The sequence below is a fragment of the Tricharina praecox genome (assembly GCF_024521635.1).
Source record: "Tricharina praecox strain CBS 144465 chromosome Unknown BZA05scaffold_21, whole genome shotgun sequence".
NCBI classification, from domain to species: Eukaryota; Fungi; Ascomycota; class Pezizomycetes; order Pezizales; family Pyronemataceae; genus Tricharina; species Tricharina praecox.
In genome coordinates, this window is record NW_026250423.1 from 432,780 (window position 1) to 447,649 (window position 14,870).

General features: G+C 54.4%; 6 protein-coding genes across 6 annotated transcripts; 5 read left to right on the forward strand and 1 right to left on the reverse strand.

Annotated features, from left to right (window-relative positions):
* Positions 1-572: 572 nt before the first annotated feature.
* BZA05DRAFT_426609 (uncharacterized protein) lies at positions 573-1,562 on the forward strand (the record flags this gene model as incomplete). The annotated part of the gene is made up of 4 exons (XM_051486019.1): positions 573-877; positions 942-1,032; positions 1,093-1,361; positions 1,418-1,562. The coding sequence occupies 4 exons, from the start codon at positions 573-575 to the stop codon at positions 1,560-1,562; spliced, it is 810 nt and encodes a 269-aa protein (XP_051337370.1).
* Positions 1,563-2,182: 620 nt separating this feature from the next.
* Positions 2,183-3,659, forward strand: BZA05DRAFT_457659 (uncharacterized protein; the record flags this gene model as incomplete). Its single annotated transcript, XM_051487581.1, has 2 exons — positions 2,183-2,253; positions 2,312-3,659. 2 exons carry the CDS (start codon positions 2,183-2,185, stop codon positions 3,258-3,260), a joined length of 1,020 nt encoding a protein of 339 aa, XP_051337371.1. The 3' UTR covers positions 3,261-3,659.
* A 2,419-nt stretch (positions 3,660-6,078) lies between these two features.
* BZA05DRAFT_405210 (major facilitator superfamily domain-containing protein) lies at positions 6,079-8,853 on the forward strand. The gene is made up of 5 exons (XM_051484395.1): positions 6,079-6,772; positions 6,846-7,155; positions 7,215-7,725; positions 7,782-8,310; positions 8,360-8,853. Exons 1-5 carry the CDS (start codon positions 6,361-6,363, stop codon positions 8,521-8,523), a joined length of 1,926 nt encoding a protein of 641 aa, XP_051337372.1. The 5' UTR covers positions 6,079-6,360; the 3' UTR covers positions 8,524-8,853.
* A 16-nt stretch (positions 8,854-8,869) lies between these two features.
* BZA05DRAFT_405214 (ankyrin repeat-containing domain protein) lies at positions 8,870-10,350 on the forward strand. The gene has a single exon (XM_051484396.1). The coding sequence runs from the start codon at positions 8,925-8,927 to the stop codon at positions 10,020-10,022; it is 1,098 nt and encodes a 365-aa protein (XP_051337373.1). The 5' UTR covers positions 8,870-8,924; the 3' UTR covers positions 10,023-10,350.
* Positions 10,351-11,387: 1,037 nt separating this feature from the next.
* On the reverse strand, positions 11,388-13,039 carry BZA05DRAFT_356678 (Aldehyde/histidinol dehydrogenase). The gene is made up of 2 exons (XM_051481415.1): positions 12,545-13,039; positions 11,388-12,483 (listed from the first exon to the last, which is right to left on the reverse strand). Exons 1-2 carry the CDS (start codon positions 12,947-12,949, stop codon positions 11,488-11,490), a joined length of 1,401 nt encoding a protein of 466 aa, XP_051337374.1. The 5' UTR covers positions 12,950-13,039; the 3' UTR covers positions 11,388-11,487.
* Positions 13,040-13,174: 135 nt separating this feature from the next.
* On the forward strand, positions 13,175-14,566 carry BZA05DRAFT_405219 (uncharacterized protein). The gene has a single exon (XM_051484397.1). It carries the CDS (start codon positions 13,387-13,389, stop codon positions 14,101-14,103), a length of 717 nt encoding a protein of 238 aa, XP_051337375.1. The 5' UTR covers positions 13,175-13,386; the 3' UTR covers positions 14,104-14,566.
* Positions 14,567-14,870: the final 304 nt, after the last annotated feature.

The following is a 14,870-nucleotide window of genomic DNA, read 5'->3' on the forward strand; positions in this document are numbered from 1 at the left end:
CTATGACTACATATTATTGCATGGGACCGCCCAGCAATCTGGATGCGCAGCTGGTTCTGGTCCGTTCCCAGATGTCCACCGAGGGAGCCGAAGAAGTCGACCCGGTTTATGAGTGCACTCGGATGTAGTCTAAAAATAAAAAAAGATTCTCGGAGGCGAATCTAGGCGTGATTTGTTCGACGATAAATCAACAGCGCTTCCACCAAGTCCAGCTACCCGTTCATTGCTTCCAGTTCCCATCAGGTTCGCTGTTACAAAGGCCATCACTCGTACATACTCTCGTTGGCCAATCAGCACGCACGCTATTGACGCCGAAAAGCAATTAATGAGCTCCCAAACAAAAAAGGCTATTTACGCCGAACCCCCGCCTCGCTTGTCGCGACTCAAATGCCGAAGGGCCGACGCTCGGCGCCCCACCAAAAGCGCACGCACGTCATCCTATCAACCCCACGCGCAACAAAGTACCCAGGGGTGATCGTAAAACCATTTACAAGTTATCTTTCGCTCTCCATCTCATGCTCCGTCGCTTCATCACACGCACCCTCACTCACAACATTACACACCTCCGCGCAATGTCGCTTTCGGCTATGGGAACCCGTCTCTCCGGCAAGACAGTGTTGATTACCGGCGCTTCGTCCGGGATCGGCCGGGCTACCGCGTTCGAGTTCTCAAGGACCGCGCCGGATATCAAGCTTATTCTGACGGCACGGAGGATCGATACGCTGAAGGAGGTGGCGGCACAGATCGAGGAGGAGAGTAAGGGACGTACGAAGGTCTTGCCGGTGAAGTTTGATGTTTCGGATCCAAAGGAAGTCGCCAGCTTTGTAGAGGGATTGCCCGAGGAGTGGAGAGCGATCGATGTTTTGGTTAATAATGCGTACGTCTTCTAGCCTATGGATGGGGCTGGTATGGGGGGCAGTGCTAATGTTTCCATGTCGCAGCGGTTTGGTCAAGGGCTTGGACAAAGTCGGCGAGATCGCGGAGGAGGACGTGAACATCATGATGACTACAAACGTGATCGGGCTCATCGGCGTACGTCTGTCCTCACTTTGGTTCTGCACGTCGCATACTAAAAGATATCCCCCGGCGCAGTTGACCCAGCAAATCGTGAAGATCTTCCACGCACGCGGCGGAAAGGGCGATATCATCAATATCGGCTCCATCGCCGGCCGTGATCCCTACGCTGGCGGATCAATATACTGCGCTACTAAGGCTGCCGTCCGTGCGTTCTCGGACTCCCTGAGGAAAGAGTTGATCGCCACGAAGATCCGTGTGATGGTCGTGGACCCAGGACAAGTCGAGACGGAGTTCTCGGTTGTTAGGTTCCGTGGGGACAAGGCGAAAGCCGACGCTGTCTATGCGTAAGCTCCCTCAAGTACATAGGATGACGAATGACGCATGGCTAACGAGTGAATAGCGACGTGGATCCGCTGACAGCTGAGGACATTGCTGAGGTCGTGGTTTTTGTGGCTGGCAGGAAGGAGAATGTTGTCGTGGCTGATACACTGGTGTTTCCAAGCCACCAGGCAGGTGCGGGCGTGATGCACAGGAAGTCAGCCTAGAAGGTGGATGACTGTACATAGGTGATCTTTGTCTACATGTGAATTGATTGATACCTTTCCTCTGTAAGGGTCCGAGCGCTGAAGGCTATCCAGTGATGCCACATATATGTATTCGTCTGCATATTGCTCAGCAAGAAAAAAAAAGTCTATATGTTGTTCCAAATCCATACTAGAATGAGTTTATCTTCCAAATCAATCTAGGTCATTCCGATTGGCCACCATTCATTTCTACAGCTCGCCATCCATCCTCGCCATTCATCCGTAGTTGGCGATTGCTTCTTGTATCACTCCGCCCTTCGCACGTCAACGATTTCAGTTGAATAGTCTAGTGTTTGTTTGTGGTGTCAAACTAGCAGTGCAGCTTTCGATGAGCAGCGGAGATCGAAACGAATAGAGTTATGCAAGCTTTAAGCTTAAATTGGGACAGGTGGAGCTACACTTCCAGGTTTGCTTGGGCATTTAAGCTCGACTGGTTGGGATAAACCATCCTTCTCCTCCCTACAAGCTACATTCACAGCACATCTTGACATCTTGACACCGGCACTCAACACCTAAGCACATCTTGACACCTTGACACCAGCACTCAACACCCAAGTCAATCAACAACACCGCAACTCACCATGTCAAAACCCTTGGATAGATTCGTGGAAATAGAGGTTTCTACTGCTCCTGCTCCTCGTTCGTCTGACAGGTAAGAGTCCGCCCTGCGTGCCGTCCGCTACCTTTACTGACCAAATTTCCTCCGGTAGCATGATTGACATGGTTCTACAGCCCAACCAGACAATGATTGTGCTCTGCGGGGCGATGCACGAATTCATCGCAGCAGTAACAATAGCCAAGAGAGCTGCTGGCTTGGTGACTGTCATTCCCGTCTGCGACTCCCCGAAGATCCTGCTCGTCCTTGCAATCCATCAGTCGAAGCCGAAGATTTGGCGATCAGTCCCAGTCGACTGCAGCCAGTTCATTACCAGGATCAACATGATGTGGTGGCTGTCCCCGATCAATCGCCGCCTAGCAGAAGTCGCGGATATCAACATGCGTCTGGGCATTAAAGAGGCATTCTCGAAAGGGCTTGGGAAGCTGCACTTCGCTGTGGAAGGATTGGAGAAGCTATGTTTGGGAGAGGGGAAGGTGGTTGTGCAAGGGCTGAAGTCTGGGCTCGAGGGGTTTCACTTGAAAATATCCTCCGCTCATCCTTTTCCTCTTCTTCTTCCTCCTCCTCCTCCTACTACTAATACTTCTTCCTCTCCTCCCACTCTCGCTCCTCCTGATCTTCCTCCTCCTGATCTTCCTCCTCCTGATCTTCCTCCTCGCCCCACTGCTAAAACTACTTCTCGTTCCCCCCCCGCTCTTCCACCTCGCCCACCAAACCACGCTTGGGTCCCTTTCGATGACGACGATGACGACGAGGACAGCGAGGACGATGAGGACGACGACGATGACGACTACGAGCTGCTTATGAAGGCAAACACCAATTCCCATCCCTTCCGTGGCATTCCAGACGTTCGACGAACCTGCGCCGACAACCGGTTCTGCTGCAAGCACCGATGCATAGTCACGACGATCACACCGGAGGGGCAAGTATTCCACTTTCCCTGCTCCGAACCGCTGGTGCCTCCGAAGCTGTCTGGGTACAGACCCGCGCTCTGGCAGAGATACCGCCCGAAAGTTCCGTCAAGGCTCGCAATGCAGGTGTGATTGATGCATCAACCCTCCGTTTTATCGTAACCGCGTACCGAGGCACACCAGTTTGTGGTGGTGGCTGTGAGTGAGAAATGCATGCGGACAGCCGCGATATGCACCGGCGCGGTTTCCGATCCGGAGGGCGTGAGGATTCGAGAAGCGGATCGCAGTTACCAGCATCTTGGTGGATGTTAGATGCGAGATCGAGTGGGATGTGATGTGGTATGGTGGGATGGGATGATAGGAATGGAAGTGGAGGCACGAATTGGGGCTATGCGTATGTGTCGGAGCTTGAAAGAGTATCTCTAGTGCAAGTGTGTTCTTTGTGGATGTGATCATGGAAGAATTCCAACTGCGGCAAGAGTGGAGTGTTGTGCACCCGGCGAAAGAGATGGCGGAAAGAGAATATCGGAGACGTTTCACATGTGCTACTGTCTACATACAAGAACCGCAGCGCTGTGACTTGGTTCCACGAGTGAGGTATATCTGAAACTTCTATCATATGCACTCCACATCCAAGATCTCTGTAGATTCCCGTATCAATGCTCTGTCGTTTATTTTTGGTTTCATACCTCCTTCCGATCCGAACAGTGGCAGTTATCGTGGGAAGTTAGGGAAAGTATGCATGGAAAAATTACTCCAGTTACGACCGACTTCAAAGTTTCCATAGAGCTGGCTGCTGGTCGTGACTATGACTGTGTGCACTACCGGTACTTATTGGCGTTCCTAGTCCCAGCATCGTACTCCCCGGAGCCTTGGAATTGCCTGAAGATTCAAGGATTCGGGGATTCGACTTTGCGGTGGCATTAACTTTGACGTTGACGTTGGCGTTGGCGAGGAGCCGGGAGACCAAATCCAATAGGTGGAGTATATGTTTTTTTGCAGGTGTAGCACCGCAGGTCGTGTTTACATTTTGCCTGTGCAATCGGTTCCAACAAACCTCTGTTGCAACTTGCGCCAAAACACAGAAACATCGCAGCGGTAGATTACGCACTATATCATACTATACTTCGAGGCTCTCTTGAAGGGACATACCTAGCTTAACGGCGTTCATAAGACCAAACACACTTCAAGCCCCCTCCCAATCCGACATACGCGGACAAGATGACACCAGGCTCCTCCCCTCCCTCCCACGTTTCCCTCCCCCTTTCCCCCATACATCTCCTGACAGCAATGACAAGAGGCTAAATGTTTCTCAGCTACCAACCGATCGATGGGCGGACTGCATACCTCATATATACATACATCTTCATGTGCCAGTCAGTGCCAGTCAGTGCCAGTCGGTGCCAATGCCAGATTGCCAGAGCCGAATCACACAACCAGATTGCCGACAGATATGGACTAGATAAGCGAGTGTTTCCCACGGAAAGTGCACACCAGACCTGGGAAACGTGTCGGTTGTGGACTCACACAGCTTTTTCGTTGCCAGGACTCGTCACTCAATCAATAATCGCCGCATCGAGATTCGCCCCTCGGCCTTCGGGCCCATCGTTGGAAACTGGAAACGTACAAGTGGGAACTGGCAGCGATATGGCGCGGTTATGTATCAACTAGGGCTGAGGGCTCAGGGTTTGTCAGCCAGCCAAAAAGCGACCGGGATCGCGAGAAGTGCACATCGTGAGGGACGGGGGGTAAACGGGCAAACCACCCCGCGCTGTTGGAGCGAAAAGGGCGGGGTGAGGGTAGCTCACGGCACTGGAGATCTGCGAAAAGCTATTCGGAGTCTCATAGAAAACTTTGAAGTGAGCATATGGCCTTCGATATGTCTCAGGGTCCGACGACTCAACCCTTTCGCCTCACGCTTTACCCGTGGTTCGCCAACTGCGGGCCTGGCCATCCGGCTTTCGGGGGGCCGATCTCCTATGTATGCACACGGCTCGCGAGGAGAGTCTGCGGATTTCAGCGCATATCCGACGATGCTCGAGACCGTATGTACATATCGGTGGTCCCCCTCGAACGCACGAAGGATCATATGCAGTCAAAGAACGCGAGCAGGTTGCGGCACAGTAGCGTCCGCGATCAACACCTTACTTTCCTCGGACATCTGAAATCCGAGAAATCATCGAGTGCGCGCGACGTTGGATCATAGCCTCATGCATGGGTGGCTGACGGTGGGGTAAAAGTATGCCTCTAAGTAAGAAGCTGGCCTAGCTTCCCCGCCCTTCAGCGATATCAGCTTCGAGCTTCTATCTGGAGAGTGATCACACGCGCAGGAGAGAAGCTCGATATGTGGGTGTGGGTGTGATAGCCGGAAGACCGGGAGGCCAGGCAGGGCCTAGGTACTTACCGGACTATACCGTAGTAGCTCCTTGCTCGTGAAATCATGAAGAGTCTCCGAGGGGAGCGGTGGAGGAGGGAGGGAAGAGTTGCAAAGGACGGGTTTTCTCACGAGCTGTGATACCTATCAGAGTGGAATGACCCACGACGGAGGTTCCGTCAAGTCAAGCTCGGAGAACGAAGTGACTTGAAGGCGAGTGGGACCGGTTGGCTGTGTGGTGCAGATCACCCATGAAGAAGCGAGCACCCTTTCCTTTCCGTTTCCGTCCCGTCCATACCCCGTCTACACAACCACTTCTTACTTACTTCCTCACTCATGTATCCGCGCACGCACATTTGCGTCTGCGGCCGGCCAAGAGATCTAGTACTTTCCCACAACTTTTATTCCCATGCTTGTTACACCAGGAAAGTGTCTCTGGGAGAGATAGCCAAATCTTTACCTACCAGCAGTGAATGCACCCCGCATGTGGGGCCAGATAAATCCTTGTTGGGATGAAGGGCAGATGGACGTAGGGTACAAATATCAGCTCGTATTCGTCCGGGTGTGCTGAGACTGAAGGAAGTCACTATCGTCTTCCATTCTCTTTCCTCTGTTGCGACTTAGGTTCATTTAAGTCCTTTCTTAAGACCCCATTTACTTTTGTTTGTACTTCTCTGCAGCTGGTCTTTGCCTGTGCTTCGTTGTTGGTCTTTCTCAAAATAGTTGTGATTGCAGCTGTGTGTGGTGGTGTTTTGACAGTCACCCACTTCCTCCCACTCCCTCCTCTTTCCTCTCTCCTCCCTCCTCCCTCCGTCCATCGGGTTCAGGACCACCAGCAGAATCAAGAGCACCGTCACGATGGCGAGCTACGGCTCTCTGTCAGTGCCGGCCACTACGAGGAGCACCCATTCAAGCAGCATCACGTCTCGAGACGACGAGGCATCATCCGAGAACACGCCCTTGCTATTGTCCTCAAACAGATTCCAATCACCACGGCACACTGACGAGAGTCCAGCCGGCACCATTGCACACGGAGATGAGCACAGTGAGCTCTTGTCTGTGCTGTCGATAACCGGTGCACCTCCTATCGGAATCGAGGTCGAGGCAATTCCTCCGATTGCGTGTTCGCCGGATGAGAACGGTGATACGACACTGCCTAGGGATGACACGCTCAGGTATCGTCCTGGTTCCGTGAACGGGGACGGCGAGACGAGCGAGATGAGCTTCCACGGCGGCATCAGCAAGGGCCAGTTCTGGGTCATCTTCTGTGGTGAATTTCCTGCGCTACATACATACATACATATGAGTACATAGGAATCTTGAGTGCTGATGAGATAATGCAGGAATCCTCCTTGCTAACTTCCTCGGGGCTTTCGATGGCACTATCATGGCGTCAACTCACACCTCTGTCACATCGGATTTCAAGGCTTCGGAGCTTGCCTCCTGGTTGTCCACATCCTTCCTTCTGACGGCGACAAGTTTCCAGCCGCTGTACGGAAGGTTGAGCGACGTGCTTGGTCGAAAACCGCCGTTCATATTCTCGTGCCTCGTATTCACCATTTCAACTCTGTGGTGTGCTCGTGCGCAGAACATCTACAGTTTCATCGCGGCGAGAGCAGTGTGTGGGCTTGGAGCTGGGGGGATGATGACGATGTGAATAGTCTCGTCTATCTGTATGGTCGAATTGCGGAGACTGACATTGGGTGATGCAGGGGCGCAATCGTTCTTAGTGATCTTCTGCCGATTGAGATTCGTGGGACATACCAGAGCATCAATAACCTCGCTTGGGGTCTTGGTGGAGTCCTCGGTGCCGCAACTGGTGGTGCAATCGCCGATGCCTGGGGATGGCGAGCGACATTCGGGCTACAGGTTCCCTTCGGCGTCATTTGCGTGATAGTTCTCTTCGTGACGATGCCATCGCGGGACAAAGCAGATTCGGCTACAGCCCTGTGGGATCGCTTCAAGGACTTTGACTTCGCGGGCTCATTCTATCTGACGACTGGGCTGATGTTCTTGATCCTCGGCATGAACCTAGGAGGGAATGTACTGCCGTGGAGCGATTGGAAGATTCTCGCCTCGCTATGCATTGGGCTCGTTCTGGCGAACCTCCTAGTGCGTACAGAGGCCAAGGCCATCTCGCCTGTCATGCCATTGAAACTTCTGGCATCTTCGCGGGGACTGATAATATTCAACAACTTCTTCAGCATGGCTATCATCAATGCTGTAAGCTGAAGCCCCGTCCTTCCCCCATCGAGTACAATTTTCAGCTGACAAACAAGGTCCTGTTCAACCTCCCCCTTTACTTCCAAGCCGTCCGCCTCGAGAGTGCTACGCAAGCTGGAAGCCGCCTTCTGATCCCCGCAATAATGAACTCCGCATCCGGGGTCGTGACCGGTCTCATAATCACCCGCATCCAGCGCTTCGACTTGACCTTCTACATCGGTGGCATTCTGATGGTGGTCGGTTGCTTCCTATACACCATTATACCCCGCGAACTGCCATCGTGGGCATATTTCTTCTTCCTTGTGCCTTGCCATTTCGGCAGTGGTTTCGTCTTCCCGAGTGCACTCCTAGGAATCCTGGCGATGAGCACGCAGACGGATCAGGCGGTTGTGACGTCGACGCTGATCATGCTGCGCTCACTCGGTGGAGTGATGGGCGTTGCCATGAGTTCGCTGATCGTCCAGAACTTCTTGCTCGTCTTCTTGAATGAGAATGTTACGGGTGTTGATAGGGAAGAGGTCATCGAGAGGGCGAGAACAAGCGTGCAGAGCATCTTCCACCTGAAGGGGGAGCAGTTGCGTCAAGGTATTCCCTCCATCCAGATCTCCCACATCTCGTGACTAACGGAACACAGTAACCGATTCCTACAACTCCGCGCTACAGTTGTGTTTCGTCTTCATCTTCGCGATGTCCCTAGTAGCTGGGTTGCTGATCGCCAAGCTGGATCTTCCACGTCTCCCGGGCAAAAAGAGGGCCAATGGTAGAATGGACAAAGTCATGTGCCACGTTGGTGAATGAGGGACGGTCGGGGATATAAAAAAAAGTTCATATTGTCTAGCTGTTGTGTGGGGGTGATTCCGGCGCATGTTTAGGGGGCGAAATGAGAGCTGCAAGCGGAATCACGAATAAAATAGAGTGGGATTGCGGAGGTTTTCGTGGGTGGAGGTTTTCGTGGGTGGGATACGTGAGATAGACCTAGCGGAGGATGCTCTATGCCTATTCAAGGTTGTCCCTACACTTATGACGAGTGGAAACCCATGCTGCGGACGTCTGATGTGATTTGCCAATGCGAAGCGCACAGATGAGTCATCCCGAGAGCTTTCAATGACAGCAGTCACTATAGCCGCCCTCAACCTCCATCAAGTCTAATACCTGAGCTTACCTTATCTACTAACCTAACCTCTTCCCCCCACCTCGACATGGCGCTCGACACTATCGCTACGGAGCTGGTATTCATGGTCACCGATCATCTTGAGATCGAATCCTTCGCATCTCTCCTCTTCGCAAACCGTACGCTCTACCATTGCCTCACCCAGAAGTTCCACCGCCGCGCGATCTCAGACGACGGCGGTGTCTCGGCGCTTCTCCATGCGGCATCCACCAGCAACCTCACCCTCGCAACCACGCTCCTCTCCGCCGGTGCGATTCCCAATCTCTTTGTGTCCGCACCATGTGATATCCGCGCAATAACCCCGCTGCACATCGCCGCACTCGCCGGAAACCTCCCACTATGCCGGCTCCTCGTGCAGTACGGCGCAGATCCGCACGTGGCCTTCCACCTAACCAGCCCACTCCGCCGGCACTTGGGCGGGAAGCTCGACGCAACCCGCGAATACATGGAAAATCTGACGCCGCTCGGCTGTGCCGTGTGCCACGAGCACGCCGCGCTCACCGTCTTCCTGCTGGACGCCATGGACGCGCAGGATGCCGGCAACTGGTTCTCGCACGCCTCGGGATTGTTCGAGTTCGCCATGGAACAGGGCTACATCTCGATCCTCTCCGTGTTCATCTCGCGCGAGGACGTCGACGCCGACGCGTTGACGTGGTTCCTAAGGCCCACAGTCGCGGCTGGGAACCCCCACATCGTCGAGATGATGCTGCGAGCGGGCGCCGACGTCGAGGGCCGCCCAAACAACTGGCGCCCGCTGCATGTCGCCGCGCATCGCGGGCACGTCGGCGTCATCCGTGTGCTCCTGCGACACGAGGCAGAGGTCGACTCGCTCTCCCATGCGAAGCGGGATCAGCCAAAGACTGCGCTCGTCGTCGCGGCGAGGACAGCGGTCATGGGGCTCTCGAGGAGCGGTCTCGCGAAGATTCCGGACGAGGAGCGCGAGGCGGAAGTGGTAAGGATGCAGCAAGGGGCCAGGGAGGCCGCTATATTACTTGTCGACAATGGAGCCGACGTCGACTTCGCTATTCACCTCGTCTATGGCCTCATTGCTACTCAGAGTGAGAAAACGGACGTCACCAGGTTTCTCGAGGATATCAGGACTCAGGAGACTCACCATGTCACGTAGATGATTGATGCACGCGCTCACCATTGCCCAGGTTTAGCATCACCCTCTGGATTTGCTGACCAGTGTCCACAGACGAGCTGAACGACAGAAATGTAATGCATATTTGGGACGCTTGCTTACCACGACCATATCTTGGGGACGGCAGTGGCGGCGATATCTGAAGTTATATTTCCGATTTCTATCACATGAAGTTCTGGAAGATTTTGAAACCGTGTACTTATATCACCACTTATGCCCGTATTTACCTACCTACCTAAATTACTTACTATCGACTTCTTTTTCTGCTTTGCCATCACATCTTAGCTTAATAAACGTGCACCATCTTCCCAACAACGTGCGTGAATCGTGACTTTCGGTTGAACCAACTCATGAGTGATCACTCTTGCCCGGAACGTCCGTCTAAATTCCGACCAACCGCGATCTTCCTGCAGCCATGCTGATTATCCTTGGCAGTCAGCCAGGAATCCAGTGCTCTCGATAGTTCAATCCGGACGTTAGTCCGTCCAGTCCGGACTGCACCAGGCCAGTCCAGTCCATAAAATTAGAGGACGGTTTGCCTTCAGTCCGTCCCAAAGATTTGCCGCCCTGGGCTGCAGTCGACTATTAGTACAGTCGACTGACAGACTGCCACTTTCTGAAATTTTTAGGTCGACCTAGTTATGTGGCTAGCGGGCAGCACTCTTTCTTAGAACCTATCACATGAACCTCGCTGGAAAGATCTTGCCAGAATGGCCCTCGAATATTTGAGTATGTATTCCCACCACGAGTGCAGAGCCGGAGCGAGTTTTTAGTGCGGCGAAAATTAGTCTCTCTCATCGTCGCTGCTGCGGGATGGGTGACGGCCCGGGTGTACTGGTGGTGCTGGAGGCGCTGGAATGTCTCGACTCTCAAAGCTGGCAACGAGATGGTCTTGTAGCTTTTACAAAGGGCGATATTAAGCAGAAGGAGACTACCTATCCTCAATGCACTGCACGAGGATGATCTGCAATAGCTGTACAGCTTGTACTATAGACGTGTACACAAAGTTCATTGCTGATTTCGAACATTTTCTATTCAAAGTGCCAGTCCAGTCTGTCCAGTCGACTGCAGTCCGTCCAGCGACTCCAGCCCTAACAGTTGCACAGACTGTCCAGTCCAGTCCAGTCAACGCAGACTTCCGGACGGACTGAACCCCTCAGTTCAGTCCGACTTTTGTCGAAAGACGGACGGACGGACTGGACTATCGAAGGCACTGGACGCAAGGCTTGCGGACTCATCCTGCAGCTGGGAAGTATTGTAGAAGGCAAGTTCAGATTTGGGAATGCAGCTCTCAAGAATACCGTAGTCTTCACAACCCGGCCTGTAAGAGCAAAACAATCTCATTGAGTCATTTTACGTAGCACCCCTTATCTACAAATACACCCCCCTCCGTCCCCCATCCCCTCAGCCCTGGGCCCATCCCCATCCACATCCCCATCCGCCCCATTTACTTCGGATAATCCTTGAGATGAAAACTCTTGAGCCTAACAAACTGCTCAAAGCCGAACCTACTCAGCGTAACCCCCCTTCCCGAATCCTTCCAGCCCGTCCACGCCAAATCCGGCGAGGGATAATCGCATCTGTTAACAAACACGGTGCCCGCCTCGATCAAATGCAGCAGCTCCTCGCCCGTGGCCAGGTCGCTAGTCCAGACGCTCGCGGTCAGGCCGAGCGAGGAATCGTTCATTAGAGCGACTGCCTCCGCGTCCGACGCGACTTTTTGCACCGGGATGAGTGGACCGAAGGTTTCCTCGCGCATGACGCGCATGCTGGGGGTGCAGTCGGCGAGGAGCTCGGGGCGGACGAAGGTTTGGCCGAGGGCCTGGCCGGCAGAGAAGACGTCTGGTGTGAGGAGGCGCGCGCCGTTGGCGAGGGCGTCGGCGACGTGCTCGGCGATTGTGGACGCGCTGCGGGCGGACACGACGGGGCCCAGGTGCGTGGCTGCGTCCAGGGGGTCGCCGAGTTTGTAGCCCTCGAGGACATTGACGACCTCGGCAAGGAACTGGTTGTAGATGTCGGCGTGCACGTACACGCGCTCGATCGAGCAGCAGCTTTGACCAGAGTTGAAGACGGCGCCGTCGACGATTTCGGCGGCGGCCCAGGCGACGTCGACGTCTGCGCGGATGTAGGCCGGGTCGTTGCCGCCGAGCTCGAGGCCGACGGGGACGATCCGGCTGGATGCCGCTTGCTGGATTGCGAGTCCGCCCGCCACCGAGCCGGTAAACGCTATTGATGCGATTTCCGGGCGCGCGACGAGTTTGGATAGCGTAGGGAGGTCGCCGCAGTGCACTGTCTGCAGCACGCCCGAGGGAAGCCCCGCTTCCTCGAAGATCGAAACCATGTGCTCCGCGATCGTTGGAGTCTGCGGCGAGGGCTTGAGCAGCAGTGTGTTTCCCGCCAGCAACGCGGGGATAAGGGAGTTGACAAGGATCAAGTACGGATACTACCATTCCACTGTCAGTCCGCAATCCCTCTCACCCCTCACAAGCTCAACGAGAACTCACATTCCACGCAAAAACAACCAGCACAACCCCCAGCGGTTCCTTCCGAATCCACCTCTTAAAGCCCTCCTCCACCTCTCCGGGGGTATCCTTCAACGCCTCGCCCGACACCTTAAGCAAGTACTCTCCGCGCTTCACCGCAGTGGCGACCTCCTTCGGCGTGTAGGCAATCGGCCGTCCCATCTGCTCTGTAATCTCCTTTCCGAGCTCATCTGACCTGCTTGCCAGAATCTGTAGGGCCTTCTTGACGATTTGCTGTCGTGCCGCTAGAGGGTGCGTGTGGCGGAAGGTCGAGAAGGCTTTTTGTGCGGTGGCGAGGATGGGCGGGAAGTCGGATTCGGTGACTCCCGATCGGGTCAGGATGGCAGCGCCGCTGATGGGCGAGATGGTCGTGATCGTGGTGGTCATTTTTGTGGTGGATCAGGGAGAGATGGGGCGATGAGGGGTTGCTGGTGGGGCGATAGCTTGAGCTTATCTATGGTCCCTGGATCCCTGACCGGTACCAGGGACAGCTACTCTACTGACTAGTAGAGCTCGTGTCACGTGAAGAATCGCGATTCACGACGGTTGCTGTCGGGCTTTCTTGATCGCAGCTGTGCCATTTCTTAAGGACCTGCTGTCTAGCATTCGTAAAATGTCCAAGTAGTCAGAGTATCTTCACATTTTTGTGTACCATTGAAAGTCCCGACAGTGGTGCAAAAAGACCCGTGGATCGGGACTGACCCCGGCTACGTCATACAGCCCAACCTCCAACCTCCCGCCTGCACCACCTCTCATCCTCTCCCATCATTTCCTCCGCCTCTCACACCACCTCCACAGCCCGATCACCAACCCAACCAACCAAGATGAAGCTCCCCACGCTCCTCACCCTCCCCCTCTTGGCCCTCTTGGCCCTCGCCGCCACGCCCGCGCCCGTGCCCATAGAGCTGCACCTAATGTCGCAATGTCCCGACGCCGTCTCCTGCCTCCGCTCACTGATCACCCCGGCACTCCCCTCCCTGCTCAACATCTCCACGCTCCGACTGACCTTCATCGGCACCGCCGCGTCAGGCGGTGGTATATCGTGTCCCCACGGGCCTTCAGAATGTCTCGGCGACATGCTGCACCTGTGCGGCGCCGCGCTGTCGACGCCGCCCATGCCCGCGCCCGTCGAGAGGTACTGGGGGTTCACGACGTGTCTCTTTGACGACTATGGACGAGTAGCAGAGGAGGGGTTTGTCAAGGGGTGCACGGAGAGGGTGAAGGGTGCGGGGTGGGGGTTTGAGGAGCTCAATGCCTGCGTTAGTGACCTGGGACCAGGGGGCGGGCAGCAGTTGCTGCATGAGAGTGTGCGCCGCACGCAGGAGACGGGGGTGAAAACGAGTTGTACGGTCAGGGTGGCGGGGAGGACGGTGTGTGTTAGGGATGGCGGCGTGTGGAAACAGTGTGAGGGCGGGAGTAGGCCCGAGGATCTAGTCAGGCAGGTGAGGGAGGCGTATGAGCGGAACGGGATGGGGAGGAGCGTGAGGGAGCAGGTGCTAAGGGAGGGGGCGGTGGAGGGGAATAGGTGGATGGAGTTGTAACTTGTAGGACATGTCGTGGCCCTGCGAAATGCAGTAGGAGGTTTCATGGGCTTCCTGGGGGTTTTCTCGGTTGATTCTTCATGGGATGTTACGCCTTTTTGTCCTGCAAGATTCAAGTTGTTTCCCTTCTCTTGTCGGTTCTGAGCTTATTGATCGTTCATATTTTGGCACCACAATGGCACGCGATTAAGGTATGCATATTTTCACATGTATCTCATCCTCTCGATTGTATCAACCTAGGTAGACACTTTACTGGCTCAAAATTCTTCACATATGGAATTATTCCTTAGCAAGTACCGCTGACCGGCAATCCAACGCATCTATTGCCTGTACAGTAAAGCCGTAGCCTGGCCACCCCCTTCCATTGCAATGCAATCCAACGTCCGCCTTCCGAGCTATCTACGAGAGAGAGAGACAGATCTTCCTGCTTTATTTCGCATGCAGCCTATCTAGACTATGGCGCGAGCTATCGACGAGTATCACAACTGTCAACCAGCGGAATCACGAACGAGCCCATCCCTCCAACCTTGACCTTCAACCTTGACCTTCTGCAGACTGCAGCACATACCTTGTACTCAGATCCGCCGTGCTCTCTTTCGTCTTTCGTCTTTCGTCTTTCGTCTTAAGTCTTGGACGAATAATGACCTCGTCACCTCGTCATCTCGACCTCGCCTTATCATAGGCCGAACACCAAATACCGGAATGCCAGTGCTGGGCCACGACTCACAATCTCTGTAGTCGGGGGAAAAGTTGAAAAAAAGTTGAAA

What these genes read in the sequence shown, in the direction of transcription:
- BZA05DRAFT_405210 (XM_051484395.1), top strand. Translation starts at nt 6,361, where the DNA reads ATGGCGAGCTACGGCTCTCTGTCAGTGCCGGCCACTACGAGGAGCACC. An exon ending in GCATGGCTATCATCAATGCT is followed by an intron (nt 7,726 to 7,781) that starts GTAAGCTGAAGC and finishes CTGACAAACAAG; the next exon opens with GTCCTGTTCAACCTCCCCCT. An exon ending in GGGGGAGCAGTTGCGTCAAG is followed by an intron (nt 8,311 to 8,359) that starts GTATTCCCTCCA and finishes AACGGAACACAG; the next exon opens with TAACCGATTCCTACAACTCC.
- BZA05DRAFT_405214 (XM_051484396.1), top strand. Translation starts at nt 8,925, where the DNA reads ATGGCGCTCGACACTATCGCTACGGAGCTGGTATTCATGGTCACCGAT.
- BZA05DRAFT_356678 (XM_051481415.1), bottom strand. Translation starts at nt 12,949, where the DNA reads ATGACCACCACGATCACGACCATCTCGCCCATCAGCGGCGCTGCCATC. An exon ending in TGGTTGTTTTTGCGTGGAAT is followed by an intron (nt 12,484 to 12,544) that starts GTGAGTTCTCGT and finishes GTGGAATGGTAG; the next exon opens with TATCCGTACTTGATCCTTGT.
- BZA05DRAFT_405219 (XM_051484397.1), top strand. Translation starts at nt 13,387, where the DNA reads ATGAAGCTCCCCACGCTCCTCACCCTCCCCCTCTTGGCCCTCTTGGCC.